General features: G+C 41.1%; 1 protein-coding gene across 7 annotated transcripts in view; it reads right to left on the minus strand.

Annotated features, from left to right (window-relative positions):
- Positions 1-18,300, minus strand: part of nav3 (neuron navigator 3) — a gene marked incomplete at its 5' end in the record, with an annotated part of 204,596 nt that overhangs the window by 20,604 nt on the left and 165,692 nt on the right. For all 7 annotated transcript variants that reach the window (XM_083935402.1, XM_083935401.1, XM_083935398.1 and 4 more), the window contains 9 exons: positions 2,281-2,405; positions 3,566-3,677; positions 4,742-4,825; positions 9,447-9,524; positions 9,702-9,725; positions 12,327-12,350; positions 13,594-13,646; positions 14,170-14,361; positions 14,912-15,069. In XM_083935402.1, the coding sequence (XP_083791528.1) occupies positions 2,281-2,405; positions 3,566-3,677; positions 4,742-4,825; positions 9,447-9,524; positions 9,702-9,725; positions 12,327-12,350; positions 13,594-13,646; positions 14,170-14,361; positions 14,912-15,069 (850 nt within the window). The remainder of the gene's footprint in view (positions 1-2,280; positions 2,406-3,565; positions 3,678-4,741; positions 4,826-9,446; positions 9,525-9,701; positions 9,726-12,326; positions 12,351-13,593; positions 13,647-14,169; positions 14,362-14,911; positions 15,070-18,300) is intronic.

The following is an 18,300-nucleotide window of genomic DNA, read 5'->3' on the forward strand; positions in this document are numbered from 1 at the left end:
ATGTATGTTGTAGCTTAGCTTTAGTCTTACTACAAGCACATTCATTCAATAGAAGTTCACATAAATGAATTCAGGGATAGACTTCAGCCTCCCTGCTGTCCTGAGCAAGAGAAGCAGCCATAGAGAAAGGGATGGATGGATTTTAAAACACTGTATATCATTCTGACATTGTTTCACATACATGACTAGTCGTGTCATGTTTTTGTTAAGGGCTGAGCCTTCAAGGGACAGTCCTGATGTGCACTCGTGTTTACAGTTATGAGAACGGGTCATCAGTGACTTTTAAGCCAAGGACCCTCAGCTGATAGAGAGGTGGAGCAGGGACCCCCTACTACATATAATGTATATAATAATAATAAGCCTATATACATACATCTTATGGTTTATGCAATAATAAGCTAATAAGATTATTTTTATTGTCATATACAGACACGTTTTAAAAATAAACTTCTATGTGGTGATAACAGTGAATCCATAACTGTATCTGTGGATGGCTACCTATTGGACCCCTTGGTTATGGGTGTATGCTAAAGAAAGTTGTGCCATCTTCCTCAGGTGTCCTGCTAAATGCTACTTAAGCAGGGTCAGATGCTTGCTGGCAAAAAGGGAACCCTACCTCTTCATTACACCATCCTTCTGTTAGCATGATCTGCTGCTTTCCTGCTTGCTCTTCACCCACTTTCCAGTAACCTTAGTTCAACTCTTTCCGTGTCTCCACCCATGTGTGCACCGAGGCAGTATTTATGCCAATGAATAATTAATTACTGCTTAAATAAGGGATTGATTTGTATTCATGAGCCTGACTTGAAATTTTTGGGGGGCTCTCACTTAACATAGCAGGCTTGGGTATCACTCTCAATGGTGAACTTTTGGACTGAAAGCATGCGTTTCATTTCAAGGGCAGGCGTTTTGCATTGCAGCACTGAGTGAACACTTGCTCGGCGCTCTTTGGCTGAGACGGAACTTCTAATATGTCATCTGTCTGACTCAGGGGGCAGCAGCAAATAACAGCTCTCCAGTCAGGGACTCTGAGCTGTATTGTAGAGTGAGGCAAAGAACAGAAAAACCAGAGAGGGGCAAAGAGGGAGAAGAGAGAGCTTTATGGTTGTGCATTTTTCCGATAAATTGGCTTTATTTGTGATATTTGTGGACACAGCCCTCAGTAAAAAGAGAAACAAAAGATGGGTATTGCATAAATCAAAATGTCTGAGACTAGATTGCAACCACAAAGCAAGTACTTCTTAGATACTTTAGCAACCTGAGCCACCAAAGAAACTGTTTCTGTTTTCCCCAAAAGAGACAGTAGTTAAAGTGAACTTTGTGAAAGACTTTGAGTCTTTCCAGACCTTCAAACCTGAAGGTCCTGTTGAGTAACTGAGGGATTAAGTGCCCTTCTCAAAAGTACTGTGGGAAGTGAGAGTGTTTCTCTTCTGCCCAGACTTTCCCACTTGACTGAGAGATTCAGCCAGCACTTCTCTAACCTCTGGGCAGCTTTTGCCCTGGTTTCAAACCGAACTTCAGTATCTATGACATTAGCCGAAACTTTGCTTCTTTCCAACCTAATTTGCATGCTGTTGTCACTGTATATGGAATTTAAAGTGCATCTCAAACAATAATTACAGGGTGGTTAACTCCTCTCCTCGTCCTCTCCACTAGCCCTCACTGCCACTCAGCTGACACCATGTCAGCACTGTAACCTAGCAACAGGGACATGATGGCAGACTGTGATGCCGTTAAGAAAGAGGTGAATGTGAGATGGTTTTGCAGATGATTTGACCAAACATGCTTTGCCTCCAACCTGAAAATTTTCCAAATACATAAACACTTTTGAATCGGGAAGGTCGGGAGTCTCAACCAAACCCCCATCCTGAGCTCATGGTTAGGTCGAGCCATACGCTGGTATATTCAGAATATTTAACACATTTAACTTTACATTTTAGGCATTTAGCTGATTTTGAAGCTCCTTCAGTGGGTGCAACAGTACAATAAGCTAGATCAACAAAGTGCCTTAATCTATGTAAAGAAGACATTTAATTTTTTAATGCAGGCATATACAGTGTATTTGAACTAGCTTAAGTGCCTCTGTTTCTAATCTATTTATAATCCAACTCCTAAACAATGACTAGAAAACTAAATGTAAAAACATGCGTCTTCTGATTTCTGACCTTTATTGGTATTTTGTGCAGAAGAGCAGTAAAGCATGTCATGAGATTAATCATTTTTTGGACTTTTTTGTCGCTTTTGTCTCACAGTGATGGCTTCTTTAGTTTGTCCACCTACCCAGCTCTTCTTTTTCTTCTTTTTGTCTTCGGCGTCCTTGCCTAGACTGCCCATGCTGGAGTGACTGGCTGCGCTGTTGATGCTGGACATGCTTTCTGACGAATGCTGCCGTCTAATCCGCAGGTCTGGAAATGACAGACAAGATCTTAGTGCACCGAAAAGATGAGAGGCCTTTCATTCTGAAAAATGTTCTTGTTTAATACTACAGCAAATGCTTGTAGAGTAGTTTGGCATAAATGCAGTGCATTTATAGCACAGACAAACAAACTCACATTATTTTGATGAAGAAGTCCCCCCAAAACCATTGCACCCTCTGTGACGAATGTATTTCATCTCCTGTGACTACTTAACAATAAAAGCCAGCCTGTGTTTTGCCAGTTAAACACTTTATTGTGAAGTAGCAGAAACAGGAACATGTGTGATTAGCATTGTCACTATAAACAGTTCTGTTACAGCTGTACGAGAGTGAACAGCAAACAGTGAGGCTGATAAAATGAGCCAGGCTACATGCCTGGACTGCATGTAAAGGCAATTTGCAGTGAAAAAACAATGGAGAGTGATAATTACTGAATGTGGACCATATATAGTATAAAAAACAGAGTTTTTTGTTTTTTGTTAACTATGACGAGGAAGGATACTTTAAAAAGGATTCAGGTTATTTCTATGACTAATCAAGGCTTTTCAAACTGGACCTTTACAGCTCAAACACAAGTAACACGGGTTCACATCCACCTATGGAACACTAAAGGTAGAGATACAAATCGAGCAAACAAACTTCATGGGTGGGTTTGCTAGACCCGGTGGGCGGGTCAATTGAATTGACGTTGCTTAAAACAATGCATTGGATAGAGAAACTGCAAATTGGGCTGAGCTTGGTCTTGGCTTGACTGTATAAACATGGTGGGCCTAATCACAAATTTTCTAATTTTACAGCAGTATTAGAATATGTTTTCTGAAAAAAATCGAGGCAAGAAATAAGTTATATATTAACAGAATCTCCTTTCTAGTGCATTTTGCGAGCCTGGTGCGTTGGACGGACCTCATTTGCATAAAGTTGAGGACGAGTCGGGATTATGCAAATTCATGCAAATGGTCAGTCACCTTGCTGAGCCGTATCAATCATGCGACACGCAGCCAGGTCTCCTGCTTTCCATAGAAAATGAATAGGATCCGTCATCTTCACATGCAGATCAAAACGGATCCAGTGTCCACTATAAGGATTCTAAGGCCTCCCTCAAAAAATTTTTTAAGAGAAGTTTGGTCCAACATCCCCTGCTGGTATTACCTTTGTGTAGGTGGTCCGGGCCGTTGAGCGCCACCTGGATGGCTGTCTGTGCGTCAGTATTTTGGGTCTTCAGCGTCTCTATTGTCTCCCTCAACTCAACCAACTCAGACTCCTGGAGAGAAACAGTTTTTGAACAAAGGATGACGCACCAAAAACAGCTCTTTGTTTGGCCAAATGTGTGGCGCTTCGTCACTGGAAACAAAGTCCTAAATTTGGCACTGGCATGGCATGGCATTCGCTGGAAGGGAATGAGGGACAAAAATGGAGGGTATTCTGAAGAAGACTGGAGTCTCCCGGTGGATTTGCCCCAACCCTGGCACCACCTGCTTAGAATAATAAAGCTCTACTCTGTTGAACCAACACGATCAGATAGAGGGAGTCTCCTATTCTGCCTTGCCCAAAAACCAACTGAGGGCTGCAGATAGGGTTTCCGCTTTAATTAAAAGTTGGGACAGCCTTGTTTAATAAAGACATCCCACCAGATCCCAGTCCGCTTTAATTTATAGAGGATTAAAGAGCTGCCAGGGCTCGTCAGCACTCTGGGCTAGTGTGTGTGTGGGTGTGTGAACAGAGGGATGTATTCATAATTTGTGGTAGGGATATATCTTTAAGCATATTGCTGTTGCTGCTGTGTGATCAGTCTTTCCGAGCAATTCAAGCTCTTCTGAAACCTCCTGTTGGTCAAAAAGTTGACTTGTTTGAAAAAGGAGAAAAATAGACCCTGAAGCAGATAACTACTGGAGGATTTTTGAAAAATACAATGGTTTGAAGTGGGTTTTTGGGCCTGAGGTTCATGGAAAATGCTGAAACCTTGCATGTCCATGCAAATTTAGCAGTTTTACCTGATTAAGAAGCAAAAAGATTTGTACTTAAAGCCAGTTTGAACACCTTTGGTAAAGGTTAGGAAGAAGTTGGAGAAAAATTCAGGCAAAAAAATAAAAATTTAATAAGAAAAACCTTTGGTGAGAATGAAAACTTCACTAGAAACCTTTCACTGAACCCAGAGATAAAAATATCCAATAAGCCACAACTGCCGACCTCTACATTCTTATGTTCAACTGCACTATTTCAATGTCAAAGCAATCTGCCCGTTTCTAATGATTTCTCTTCTCTGTAATCCCTTTGCCATGGACTTCAAATGCAGTATATTTCAAATTCCGGACTAAGCTCTTGTACCTTTTGTTCAGCAGTCATGGTGAGGCTCTGTAGGCGACAGGTCATGTTGCTAAGGCTCTTCTCAAAAGCTGCCACCAGGTGAGCCTAACGACACAGAGACACATAGAGATTCAGCTGCTGAAGTCACTGGTAGTATATGTAACATTGATTTTTCCACAGAGTTATTGACAGTAAAATAAGGTCAGTCAAAATTTACAGCAGAATGAACACAACATCCAATATATAAATCAATATTCATGAATGTTTGAAAAAAAAAGGTCCTCCCTTAAAGCAAAAGCTTTTCACAGAGAATCAATAAGTTGGTCTGCTGGTTGGTGACGGAAGCTTTTAAGTGAGTTTTTGCCTGAGCAAAAGACGACTGAGGAGTAAACAAGAAGTGAAAACTTTGTTCGTCCAAGTTTGAAGGCTCACACTGTATCCTCCTGAAGAGGTTCCTTGCACCCTATAAAGGACTCCTGCTGGGAAATCTAACACATACAGGCGTAGCCCTCCACTTTCAGTCACTCTCAGACTTAAAGGGCACCAAGCATGTTACGAATGGTTTATTCACACAAGGAGTTTGTTGGAAGCGTTTTATAGAAATTCACAGTTGCATTTTTTGTTGTAAGTGAACCATCACAGATTTAAACTCCAAAAATGTTTTTTCTGGACTTATACAAAAACAAAAACACTCTGCACTGAAAAAAAGATGTCGCTGTCACAGAGGCACACAGATCAATGCTCTCCCTGACTTCATCTGTCCCCTGAAGATGCACAGGTGACACACCGAATGATGGCTAACGTTTCGCGCAGTAACGCCATCTGCTCTGATGAAGCTGTGGTTTTTATTTGTGTCTGGATTTGCTTGTGCATCTGTTCTTGAATACATATTTACGTCTGGTGAAGCCTTATGTTCAGGACTGTGTGTCCTCGTGTGTCGCGGAAATCTGTGTGTATATGTGTGTGTGTTCTGCCAGCTCATCCTCCAATCTTTAGCTAGAGATCCTGAGACACCTGTCTGGCCTGGTGTGTCACAGAGAGGTGGGCAGCATGCCCAGACAGATCAGACAATCTCTGCTAAACAAATGCACACACATGCTCACACACACAGACACACACACACACACACACACACACACACAAACTTTTGCATTATTATACATTCAAGGACTTTAAATTACATTTTCCATTTTGTTCCCAAATGTGCAATCTACCCTGTCAAAACTTATTTCTATCTTTGTGAGGATCCACACACAAACACACACACACACGCCCACACACGCACGCACGCACACACACACACACACACACACACACACACACACACACACACACACACACACACACACACACACACACACACACACACACACACACACACACACCCTGTGCTGCCTCTTCCACTCTATGTCCCCGGCTGAATCAACAAAGGTCTCGACCTTTCGAAATGCCAACTGTTCCAACTCATCTCTCCAACTCCACATCTCTTTCCAACTCCACCTGTGAACTTCGACTCAACAGCCTTGTGCCCACCTGTCCACCATGAAGGAGGCGCTGATCAGTCTCTAACGTGTCCTGTGGCTGAACCATCTGTCCTGCTCCTGGGGCGGCAGATACGCTTGGACCCTAATTTCCCCTTTTTCTGACCACATGTCCCTCACCTGGGGTCCAGGATTGAGGTTGACGGTGGGGCAAACCAGTGCACTGGACGAAGACAAGCCATCAGTGTTGGTGCTGCCTGACGCCACTACTAAATATGCAGACGACAGCTCAAGGGGGTTGTATGTCGGCAGAAGATGGATGAAACGCAGTCAAGACTTCAGGGGTCTGAGCCAGCACCTACTGCTGGGCTACCTTCTTTAAACACTCCAGCACAAATGGGAAGGGGATGATAAAGAGGTATAGGAACAGGGAGGGAGGGGAAACCCTTTCCAGGCTGAGCAGAAAGGGAAAAGCGCCAAAGTTAGGGTGACACAGTGAAGGGTGACTAAAAGAAGAAGAAGATTTGGGGTGTGGGGTTGTGTGAATTCTTAAACCAGATTTAATATCAGTCCAGGCAGGAAAAGGTATATTCCCTTCTATTGGCTGAAAGGTGGTGCAATACTTCACCAGTTTGGCAGCATTTGTTCTTCTTAATCCCTTTGACAGGATGTTGGTTTATGTACTAATTCTAATGAAATAATGCCAAAACAAACAGGCAGTTAATTAAAACGACGTCTGCGTGGTGACAGTGCAGCAGCAATTATGTTTTAATGGGTGTCATTTTCTATGATAGCATGCGTGACTGAGGGTATTGTTGACATCCCCGTAATATTTTATTTAAGATCCAAATTTCACCACCTGCAGTACACAAACCCAGATCATCAGAATGATGTATACAGTGGCAAAGTGATTTAGAGAGATCTCTTTCACTTATCTTAAAATACAAATGTTCACGGTCAAACCTTAGGGATTGTGTTGCTCTGCAGTTTGAGAGAATGAGACACTTGGATGCTCGCACACTTTCTAAAAGTCACAGCTCAAATTGAAATGACCTTTTAGTACACGCACCAACACCATGTGTATTAAAGAATAAATGGTGGAGAAGTTAGTGTTACATAAGAGGACATTAAGGAAGAGAGATGCCCTCAAAATTGAGTTGTTCTCTCTTTGGAGACAGAATCAAACTTGGATTTTACCCATGTATTTCTGCATAGAACATGAATGATTAAGCGATGTCTCTGGCTGGTCTTGCATATGGCACAGTGAGTCTCAGGACCGTGGGTGGACAAGACGAGGATAAAGTGAGCTTATAGCACCCGCAGCCCACCACACTGGTCAGGTGGTCACAGTGTGATGCAGCTCCAGTACAACACATGTTTTTTTATTTTTGAAATCCCAAGCCTCTAACATGAGAGTGGGAGCTGTAAAGCACATATGGGTGTTTGCATATGGCTTGGCACAGTTACGCATGAGGTATCCTTTTCCACTTCGGCCCTGTTAAGGGAAAGTGAATATCAACAACACATATGGTGAAACACTAGTCCTTTATTTAGATTGTATATCTGTTTTTTTCATGTTTTATAATTTTCCTACACAAAGCTATATCAACACAAGTTATAAAATAAAGTACATGCAGAAAATTATTTGTCCCCCGCAAAGTGTAAATTGCTGTTCTCACTCAACCATGCTGGATTAGTTGTTTTTTCTGCTTTAGAATGTTACTTAATACTGTAGGTATTGTCAATGTATCGGCTGGCAGATGCAATGCTGTAAAACACTACACAAAAAATATGGATGTGAGATACTAACTTGGATTTTATGGTGCTGTCCACCTGTGTGTTGTCATTTACAGACCAGGCACCAGTGATAGCGCTTACATGAACACTAATGTTTCACTATTAGTCCAAATATGACAAAAATGCAAATTAGATATGAGTCATGTAAAGAACATATATTTATTTTGAACGTATTGTTTTCTGATGAACACGTGGGATATGATTATATTATTCAGGAGCATTCTTTGGACATGTCTACGGCACATTTAGGATATGCACCTAATTTGGGTTTTTACCGCAGTAATATATGGTCAGCTTGGTGCGCTGCCATGGTTCTCGTACACAACCTAGCCAGCCAACAGTAACAAGGCTGGGGTTAGAGATGCATGCCCAAAGACAAACATGGACAACATATATACTTTTAAACATTATAAAAGAGTTGGATATAGACAGGTTTTTGGATATGTGCAAACATCGCACCAGTAACCTCTTCAAGCAAGTGGTAGAAGAAATGAAAGAGGGATGTTGTGTTCGCATGGTTGAACAAGTCTGCCACAGGTAGCTTCATGTAAACGAAAATATTGGTGTATTCATTTTTCATTAGCCATGTAAACAACTTAGTATTAATATTGTCTGTTTCAAAATAAGGCCAAACATTTTTAATATTTGCATACCACAAATGTGAAGCTCTATGCATACTTGAGCTTTATGTGAGATTTACCATCCAGTAATTGATCAGAACAAACCAGAAGTTGTCTGACTGTCCCTACATAACTCCTCTTGTATAAAGTCATGTCTCCCTCTTCCATTTATCAAGTTTCCCTGCAGTTTTGCCTTCAGTTTCAGCTCTGCATAACTTTGTGATCAAAGCGTTAGACCGAAGTGAAGACCCTGTCTGCCTCCACGCTTGATCAGGCACTTGGCATTGAGGGCGTGGGGGGGCTGAGACGAGTTTGTCGATCTATCTGCATCTGAGCACAAAGACAGCTCCATCTGGGGGTTGGAGGTCTCTGAATCTCACTCGGTTCCACCCACGCATGACGCACTTGAGTCTAGATTCACTTATCCTCATCTCCCTGTTCTCGTTCTGTGCCTGTCTATCTCCATTTGATTCTCCCTGCTTGGGTGAACTTGGGAGAGGCTCCTGCTCTCACCGAAAACCCCACCGGGTGAGACAAAAAGCAAAGAGACACACGTAGAAACACAAACACGCGAGAAAACCTCCCATCTCAGGACAAGCACACAAAAACAAACACACGTAAAAAAAAATCAAAAAAGAAAATGCCTAAATACAAACAGGGTGGTTTCAAACACAGAGAAAATAAATTAGTGGGGGTCTGATTTATATTCCTTCCAGAGCGCGTTAGGCAACACTTCTCATGAAAGCTTCTCATGAAAGCTCGAGAGCAGGTTATCATGCAAATGAGACGGCTGTTTTGGCGGCGGCCTTTTGAAGTAAACAAACTCACATTGGCAGACAGCTGAGACGTCAGGGTCGCCACCTTCTCCTGAGAGGCGTCCAGCTCCCGACGCAGCTTTCTGATTTGCTGTTTAGGGAAGAAGGTAAAGAGGCATGGTTAACACTCCTGACAAACATAAAGTAAATAAGGCGTTGAACTTGCAACTCCCTTGTTGATAACTGATGTAAAAACTGTGCAGTTACATGGTAATACTGTATAAAAAGACAATGGGGTGAAGTGTGAACACAAAGTGTGGGGGATTACCGTGGAATTTTGGACTGTTTGGCCCTTGATTGAAAAGAGAAGAGTAAAAATTAACACTATGTTGCACGCCTCCATCAAACAGTATGTGCTAATGTGGCTGGAGAGAAATAGGTTATCACAAGCCACAGCACTGGGTCTCTCATGGTAACACTTTGAGCAGCAAAGCAAGAAATATACAGTAGGTAGAAATATTCCTGACCTGGGTCAAAGAGCATTTTCAAATACCTGATTCTGTTTTCCTTTTTAATAAGATGCGTGCCAGATGTGTCAGTTTACCAAAGTGGATGACGATAAAGTATGGACAATACCTGCTTTCTTTCACACTGCTTAGTTCCAAATTGGTATCAACATCAGCATTTGCGATTGATTTTTACATCTGTTGTTTTGGATATAGTCAAATTTCCAACACAGTTCATTGCCAGTTTTAAATCCTTTTTATGATTTTTCTTTTATTGCTGTTTTTCATCCTCAGTGCCAACCAAGTTCAGCAAAGTCGCTGTTGTATCAACATAACGACAAATGTCTCAAATAAATAAAAGTCATGTGTAGGTCACTTGTCTCAGGATCTGAAAGAAGAAAACCTCAAATATGAGTCAGTTTTTGTCAGGAAAAAAGAACCAGGATTGGGTCATTTGTGGTACTGCACTGTGACTAGGACTGCACAAATAATCAAATATAAATTTTGATCACCATTTTGGCATCCAACAATTAAATGAACATTACGGACTGTGGTATTGCCGTTTGAAATAAGTACTCAGCCCATAGAAAACTCGTCTCAAACTAATATCCAGCAGCCAGGGGATCCAGATCTTTTGGCTTCACTTTTGGGGAGGAAAAGTGTAATATACAGAGGATATCAAATGTCTGGAGCAGAAGTAGAAAATCTTATCCTCACAATTCTATTTCTATTTTTTTTCTAGCACCGAATTCAGGTGAAGAAGAACCTTGTTTTGAGTGTTTTTTGATGCAGAGATGTAAACATTAGCAGGATTGTAGTACAACATGTTGGTGATTTGTTTTTTATAATGTGAAAGCAGTTACGTATTTAGTCCCTTAAATCAATAATCATGATTTTAATATCAACCACAGTAACCATGATGCTAAACTCCACCCATCTGGCAGAGTTAAAAACTAACACCACAGTGTATTTGCCATTACTGTTTAATCCAGACTTAAAGTTAAAGCTCGAGTAAACAAGGTCAGCGAACAAGGATTACAACAGAAATCCCCAAATCAAACCATACATCTGGAGAATGAATCAGTAAGAAACTGAAGAGGAAACAAAAAGAGCCAGAGGGCAGGGCATGCAGCACATATGTATAGTGTACATTTTTCTAATGAGCGATGTAGCACAGGAAACTAAATGTAAAAGATTTACTCATAATAAAAGCCAATGCAACGTGGTGTTAAACTGTTATATTGTAGAACCTTTATCCACCACGGCTTTACTAATATTTATGTACTTTTTGGTTTAAACTAGTCATCAATTATAATACATTAATAAAAAATTAAGCTGAGCAAATATCACTGTTTGTGCTTTGATTCACTCTCAGGCCTTTTAGATCATGGGGGCTCATGTTTACAGAAAAAAGTTCATATGAATGCCCCCTGCTAGTGATATTCATGATATAATCTCGGAGTTTGCAAGCTGTGATGTGTTTGCTGACATTTTCAGAAATGGCAGAGGCCAAGGAAGTTAATTTTACGGTGGATGGTAAGTTGGTATTTTGTAATTTTACTTGTGTAGAAGAAGTAGCACTTTATTAAGCCCTCAGTGGGGAAATTCAATTTTGACACCCTGCTTTTGTTACAATTCACACACAGGCCAGAAACACACACACACACATGCACAAACAGGACCTTTACACATGCATCGATGGAGAGGTGTCAGAGCGAAGGGGCTGCCACAGTTGGTGCTCCCAGCAGCTGGGGGTCCGGTGCCTTGCTCGAGGACACATTAGCAGCGCCCAGGAGGTTAACTGGCACTTCTACAGCTACCTGTCCACACTCTGTACTTTGGTTTGTGCGGGACTTGAACCTGTCACCCCCCAGTCAGCAAAGTCCCTCCAGACTGAGCTACTACCTCCCACAGTTATGTTAGTTATTAGGAATATGGCCTCTTCTATTTTATTCCTAATATTACCAATGGCAATACCTTTTTCATTATGCCCTTGCATTTCCTGCATTATGTTGCCTGCCTGCTAGCTAAATATTTAGCCTCTTTAGCTTCTAGATTCCTACAGTTATGTATTTTTTGTCTAATGCAACATGTTGAATGTGAAGGCAGCAATGGAAAAACACTCTGAATATAGATGTAGTGCAACAGAAAGACACACAAACATGACGACATACAGATGTAGAAAAAAGGCTGAAGGGTTGCAAAACATGTACGGGGAGGTTGCTGACATGTATCCCAGAGAAAAATGCAGGTAATTTAAAACTAAATATGAAACTGATTTCTTTTCTTCCTCCCAGCTACCGTTGATGTGCTTATGAGCAAGGCACTTAACCCCCACCCACATCTGCAGCTTTAAAGTGTAACTGTATTTAACTGTATGAATGTGAAGCAGGAAGGTGGTAAAGAGAAGAGGGCATGCAGACAAACAGAATATTACCCATCCTTACCTCTGAGTGTGCTTTCTCCTCCGTCTGTAAGGAAGAAGGACACATAATTAAAACAAAAAAAGAGTATTGTCTAACTGTGTGTTCCGACAAGCATCCTTTTAAAAATGAATCTACAACATGAGGAGCCTTTTAAATTATGAAATGGCTGACACATAGAGGAAGAGAATTAAACCAAACAAGATTAAAATAACACTATATCCTTTATTCATCAAGGCTTTTTTCTCTGCAACTTGTGAGTGAAATTGTAAACAGACTGAGGTGGGTGGTAATCGATTCTATCCCCTCAAACAAATCTGTTGCCTCGCTGAACATGAAAAATGGAACACTGCCTTAGCTATTAGAAACTCAACTCTTGTCCAGAGTCTTATCTGCCAAAGTAATGTGAAAAGCAACGTTGGAAATGTTTTTTTTTTGCTTTTACAGAAACAGAAGAGGCGAGACTATTGGAAGAGTGTATGTGAGATACGTGCCACACTGCATCACTGGGAAGAGCTGAAGGCTTCGATTTATCTTCACTGTCTACTTTCAGCCATAAAAAATGCACCAACAATCAATGTTTAATTGCAGTATATTGCACCATGTCCTCCTATCTCACCGAATTTTAAAACAATGAGATGAGACATTTTAATATTTGGGGCGTCTGTTGGGTACTATCGCAGAATAAGAAAGTGTAGCTTTAAACCTTTTTTTGGCCACTTGGGGGCAATGAAACGAAGCGACAAAGTAACAGTAAAAACAGCATTAACACAACTTATGAATATGTTATGGCAAACTTGTAAGCAAAAGATTACACAATTAGCAGACAAGAAGCAACATTAGCATTCATCGGGTATTGTGGTTCCTGCCACCTGGTGAATAAAAGTCCAATATTTACTTTCCTTTCAGCTGTTTTGGTCTCCATTTAACTCCTGAGGGAAATATCTGTTCTCCTAGCTGCTTAATGTTCTGTTATGATTACCGGCTAGTCACCAACTTTGCTGTTTGTTGCTAGGCCGGTAGTGAACAGTAAGAAACTGCTGCCTGCTGTGTCTGGATACAAATTGGATGAGAGTGGTGTGACTCAAAACATTGAGGCTGCAGGTTGGAAAACTACAACAATGAGCAGAAAGAGGCTAAAATGTCAAAAAGTCACTATGAACTCATTACATTGCTCATATAAAAAAAGTGATTGGAGCAGCATAACCATGAGTTAAACATTATACACTGTAACCCTAACTTTGAAAGCTGTAAATTTAGGGAGAGGAGGAGGAGGCTGCAGGCTACTTACCGCAGAGTACAGTGAAGACGTGCTGGAGACCAGAGACAATGAAGATCCATGGACTGTAAGGACATATAGAGAGTAATGAGTGACAAAAAGTATTTAAAAAAATCAAAACATGTGACCATGTCATAATCTACCTTTTCTAATTAATCTGACCATTTTCTAATTAATCTGACCTAGGCGAGTTTTAAAGTAATTCTGATTGCTTTTTCATTTATTCTTGATCAACTCAGTAGAACATTAGTTATGGTAACTTTTTCAGGTGAAGCTGTAAACAGTTACTCCAAGGCAGTGACAAAATAACAACATATGTCTGTTAAAAAGCTGATCTCTACATGGATGCCTCTTACATACAGCCTCTTACATCACTCACAAAAAGATCAGAACGGAGCAGGCCATCAGCCAAGTCACTCACAGTGTAAACACATGGAGAGCTCATTAAATGTGGTATTAAAGTCCTTGATGACTGAAGGGACTTCACTTGCCCTGAAATGATTTATCATGGCTTCCTAGTAGGGCCATTTTTGGAACACAGTTCAGTTGAAGAGTGTGTTTAAGAGCGTGTCCCAGAGTTTGTCCTACCTTCGTCAGTGCTGTCTCTGAAGGAGCCGGAACGGCTGATGCGTGGGCGGTCCTCCAGGGAGGTTGCGCTGCCACCCAGTGGGTGACTCTCTCCGTACAGGTCAAAGGAATCCTGGGCAGGGATGCTGTTGGAGCGGCTCATACTGCTGCTGCCTGGCGGCAGGTTATACTGACTGATGTTAGTGGGGCTCACTGCGTGGAGGAGAAAAACACAGAGATCAGAGATCCCCCTGTTACATTTTGACAGGTGTAAAATGCATCAATAATAAATCATTCATGCAGGAAATAGGAACACATATATACAGCTGGATATGATCACATAATGTTGCAGATGTACTAAGAACTTTTCTAGACTTTAAGATAGTATTTTTAATCATTGCATGAAAAAAAAGTTTTTTAAAATCAAACAGTTCAGTGTCATACAGTTAGTTTCCAAGACAAGGTGTCTACTGTCATATCCTGCCTGGTATTTTTACATATTAAAGGAACATTGAAAAAAAATAAAGAGCTTACAGAGGGTCAAAACTTTAACTTGGAATGGGAAATTATTAACTACTATTAACAATCGCTTGGTGGCAGGTTGCAAAGGCTAGGAATCTTGGCTCTAAAAAATTATATCATAGGTATACAATCACTGGGCGCAAATTCAAATGCTAGATATTCACTACCTATGGACATGCTATGACTCAGCTATCTATTCCAGATTTGCTACAGTTTGCTACACAGTTTCCTTTTGACTTACGCAGGTTGGAGTAGTGGTATTTTCCAGTGGTGGTGCAGGAAGCCCCAGGAGGAGACAGCGGGGATTGGCTACCTGTGTCCTGAAGACCCCCTGTTGAATGGGACCTCAGCCACTCCTTCCCTTCCTCATGGGACGCCTGCCGCGAGGATGGAGGGTACCTGAAACCCGCAAAGACACAGTAAACTCAAAGCAAAAAAAAAGGAGAGACATTTGAAAGTCCAAGGAGGGAAGTTTTGTGGTGATGAAATGAGTGCATAGCTAATAGAAGCATGTGAGCAGATGGCAGAAAAAACAAACGTGCAGCCACACACACACATACACGCATGCACACACGCGCGCACGCACGCATGCACACATACGCATGCATGCATCTACACACTTGTCATATACACACACTGCTTTGGCTCAAAGCTGCCAAACACACTGACACTACAGTTCATCTCTTCTCTCTCCAGCTCTAAAGTGGCTAAGCAACAGAAAGCCCCCTTATCGCAGGCATGACAATCGGCCATATTTAATCCACTGAGGATGATAATTGAGTTTGCACTCATCCCTTTTCAGAGCTGTCTTCCTTCCAACGCCCCCATTACTACGCTTGTCACATCTGACCCTGCTCCGGTCCCCCGTGCCTGTGCTGCGTATTCTCCCCACCAGGGATTGGGTGTCTAAGAGTGTGCTGCAACATTGGACGTTCACTGGTGTTGAAATGGAACAGGCTGAAATATCTAAGGGTCAGCGTTTGACTTAGTATACATCATGTTTACATAATGCCAATAGGCAGGATCAACATGCTTGTTTTTATGACTAAAGGGGGCAATTACTAGTCTAAGCTCCTCTTGCAGGAAATCTGAAGATCAGGCAAAAAAAAGGCTGCCTGGTTTAAGATGTGAACAGATGGCTGTAAAAACGATCGAGAAGAAACGACTGCAGTCTGTACTGAACATCCCATCCAACAGGCATAAAGTGTTGTATAAGATCAGATGCTTTTTCAGCCCAAAAAGAGCATCAGCACCAAATGCCAATGTAATGAAAGAACAGTTTGAAAACAGCATGCCCCATGCAGCCCCCTCTCCAGCTGGCTAGAGAGGTTGTTCCCTGTAGAGGTTGTGTCACAGTGATGAATGGGTTATGGTATTTCTGTCTTAGTCTCTTTAGTCCCACCTAAAATCAAAGAATCCAATTTCTTTCTCCCCCTCGGCTAGCAAAGCAAATATTATCAGGAGGTTTAGGCCATTTTAGGGAACGGAGGAAGAACTGCTCTGTCATGGCGACTGTCTGCTGCATTTCTAAATGATGAGAATCGGATGAGGATGCGCACAGAGGTGCAGACGGACGGACAAATACATTTCTGCCCTGTCATCTGAGGCAGCATCTATACTGCAGATTTTTCACCTCACTTAGAGTAGCTATCATTTTGTGCCAAAACATTTAACAAATGTAACATACACAGGTTAACATTTGCAACTTGATTTGGGTTTGAGAAGACATCTCAGAAAATATTTAGAACAGATGGGAATGTATTTTGTATTCTGCACAGCCACATCTAGTCTGATTTCTGCAGATATGTGGTCCTGCAGTTTGAATGCCACATGAGATAATCACATGATTTGCTCATCAACAACTGGGCACGTGCTGGACACTTGGAGTGGAGAGTGATGAGACTAGTGTAACCACACACACACACACACACACACCCATCTTTTGTACTGTTACTGAAGTAGGGCTGCTCGTAGTTTGTTGATAAGTTAATGAATCGGTCGTTTTGGTCTTGGTTGACTAAGATTTCTTTAGTTGATTAGATATTTCTTTTGTTTTTTTAATGCTGAATGATTAATTTCTTAGAAACTTGTGAGCACATCTCTGGTAAACACAAGATTTAAAGTGGTGAGTTAACGTGATTCTCGACGAAATATGAGTGTTAGTCGACTAAGAATTTCTTAAGAGATAGTTTACCCATTTTAATCCAGGTCTGTGTCATGGCAATGTGGGCATTGTTTTCAGATGAACGATGTTTGGCCTGTCTCAGTGGCTGAAGTCTCCAAAGCTCCCTACCTCATCTGAACACAATGCCCACATTGTCGTGTCACTGACCTGGATTCAAATGGGTATCCGGCTGTTAAGTCTGACATAACACCCTTTCAAAATAGGATTTCTTGAGTCAAACGCTCCATTGAAACAAGACAGACAACAACTGCCAAATATGTGAACAATTACGATCACCTCTTTCATCAGTTAGACATCTTTTTCATCGATAAGAAAGAGGTAACATGACAATTACCTTGTTTTTTAAAAACTCAGATATGTTCAAACAACGGGGAACACGACACTGCGGCATTGTAGAAATACAAGGCTCGGATCGGCTTGGACCCAGAGATTATACTTTGAAAGGGAGTTACGTCACGTCTTGACAGCCGGATAGTATCTCTTTAATTGAGGACAGACCTATAGACCTTTCTATTGGAATTCTGTTGCTAGGCAACAGCCATGGTCCCTTTTAACTTCCTTTCAGCTGATGTCTTTCCCATCACTGCAACAGGAATCAAACTTGGACACATTTAGAATTTTTACGTTTACAACTTTTATAAGGTGTATACTCAAGCTCATTAAAGAAAGGAGAGAAATCATCTGCTTTTCAATGGTTGCCATAGTAACTGAGTTGGAATTATGTTGAATTTGTTTTATGGAACCGAACCAATTGAAAACCGAGATAAGCCTTGCTTGATTGGTAATCTTGAACAAAGTTTTAAATCAGAATCACCCAGACAGCATATGTTTTATACAGTCCCCTATTGTAGCCTCACTAACAACATAAATGGGCATATAATTATAAGAAGTGGACTTGCACTGAACGTGTTTCAGGTAACCAATCAGTTCTTTTCACTAATTGTAAGCAATGAGGCTGTGGTTCACATTTGGATACTACCTGGAAAACAGGGGAAAGCATTGGCGGAAGGTTGCCTCGTTTTGTTTTTTTAGGGCAAAAATGGAACACTGCAACGTAAATTGCATAGGACCTGATGTGCATAGTTGTCATGAGTACCACAATTTCCCATCACACTGGTGAGAAACAGCTTCAAGATAACAGTTATCCATTACTTCAAGATAACTATTTTACCTGTTTTTTCATCGCTTTAAGCTAACTAGTTTGACTGTTTAGCCATTATTTAAGCTAGTTTACTGTTTATCCATTACTTTAAGCTAACTATTTCAACTATTTATCGATTACTTTATGCTATTTCAACTGGTTATCTTTTGCTTTGTGCTAAATATTTCAACAATGTATTCATTAGGCTACCTTTATGTAACTATTTTAACATTTTATCCATTACTTCCAGCTACCTATTCTGTTATTCTATCCATTATTTAATTCTAACTATCTACTTAAACCA

Source organism: Echiichthys vipera, assembly GCF_963691815.1.
Source record: "Echiichthys vipera genome assembly, chromosome: 20".
NCBI lineage: Eukaryota > Metazoa > Chordata > Actinopteri > Perciformes > Trachinidae > Echiichthys > Echiichthys vipera.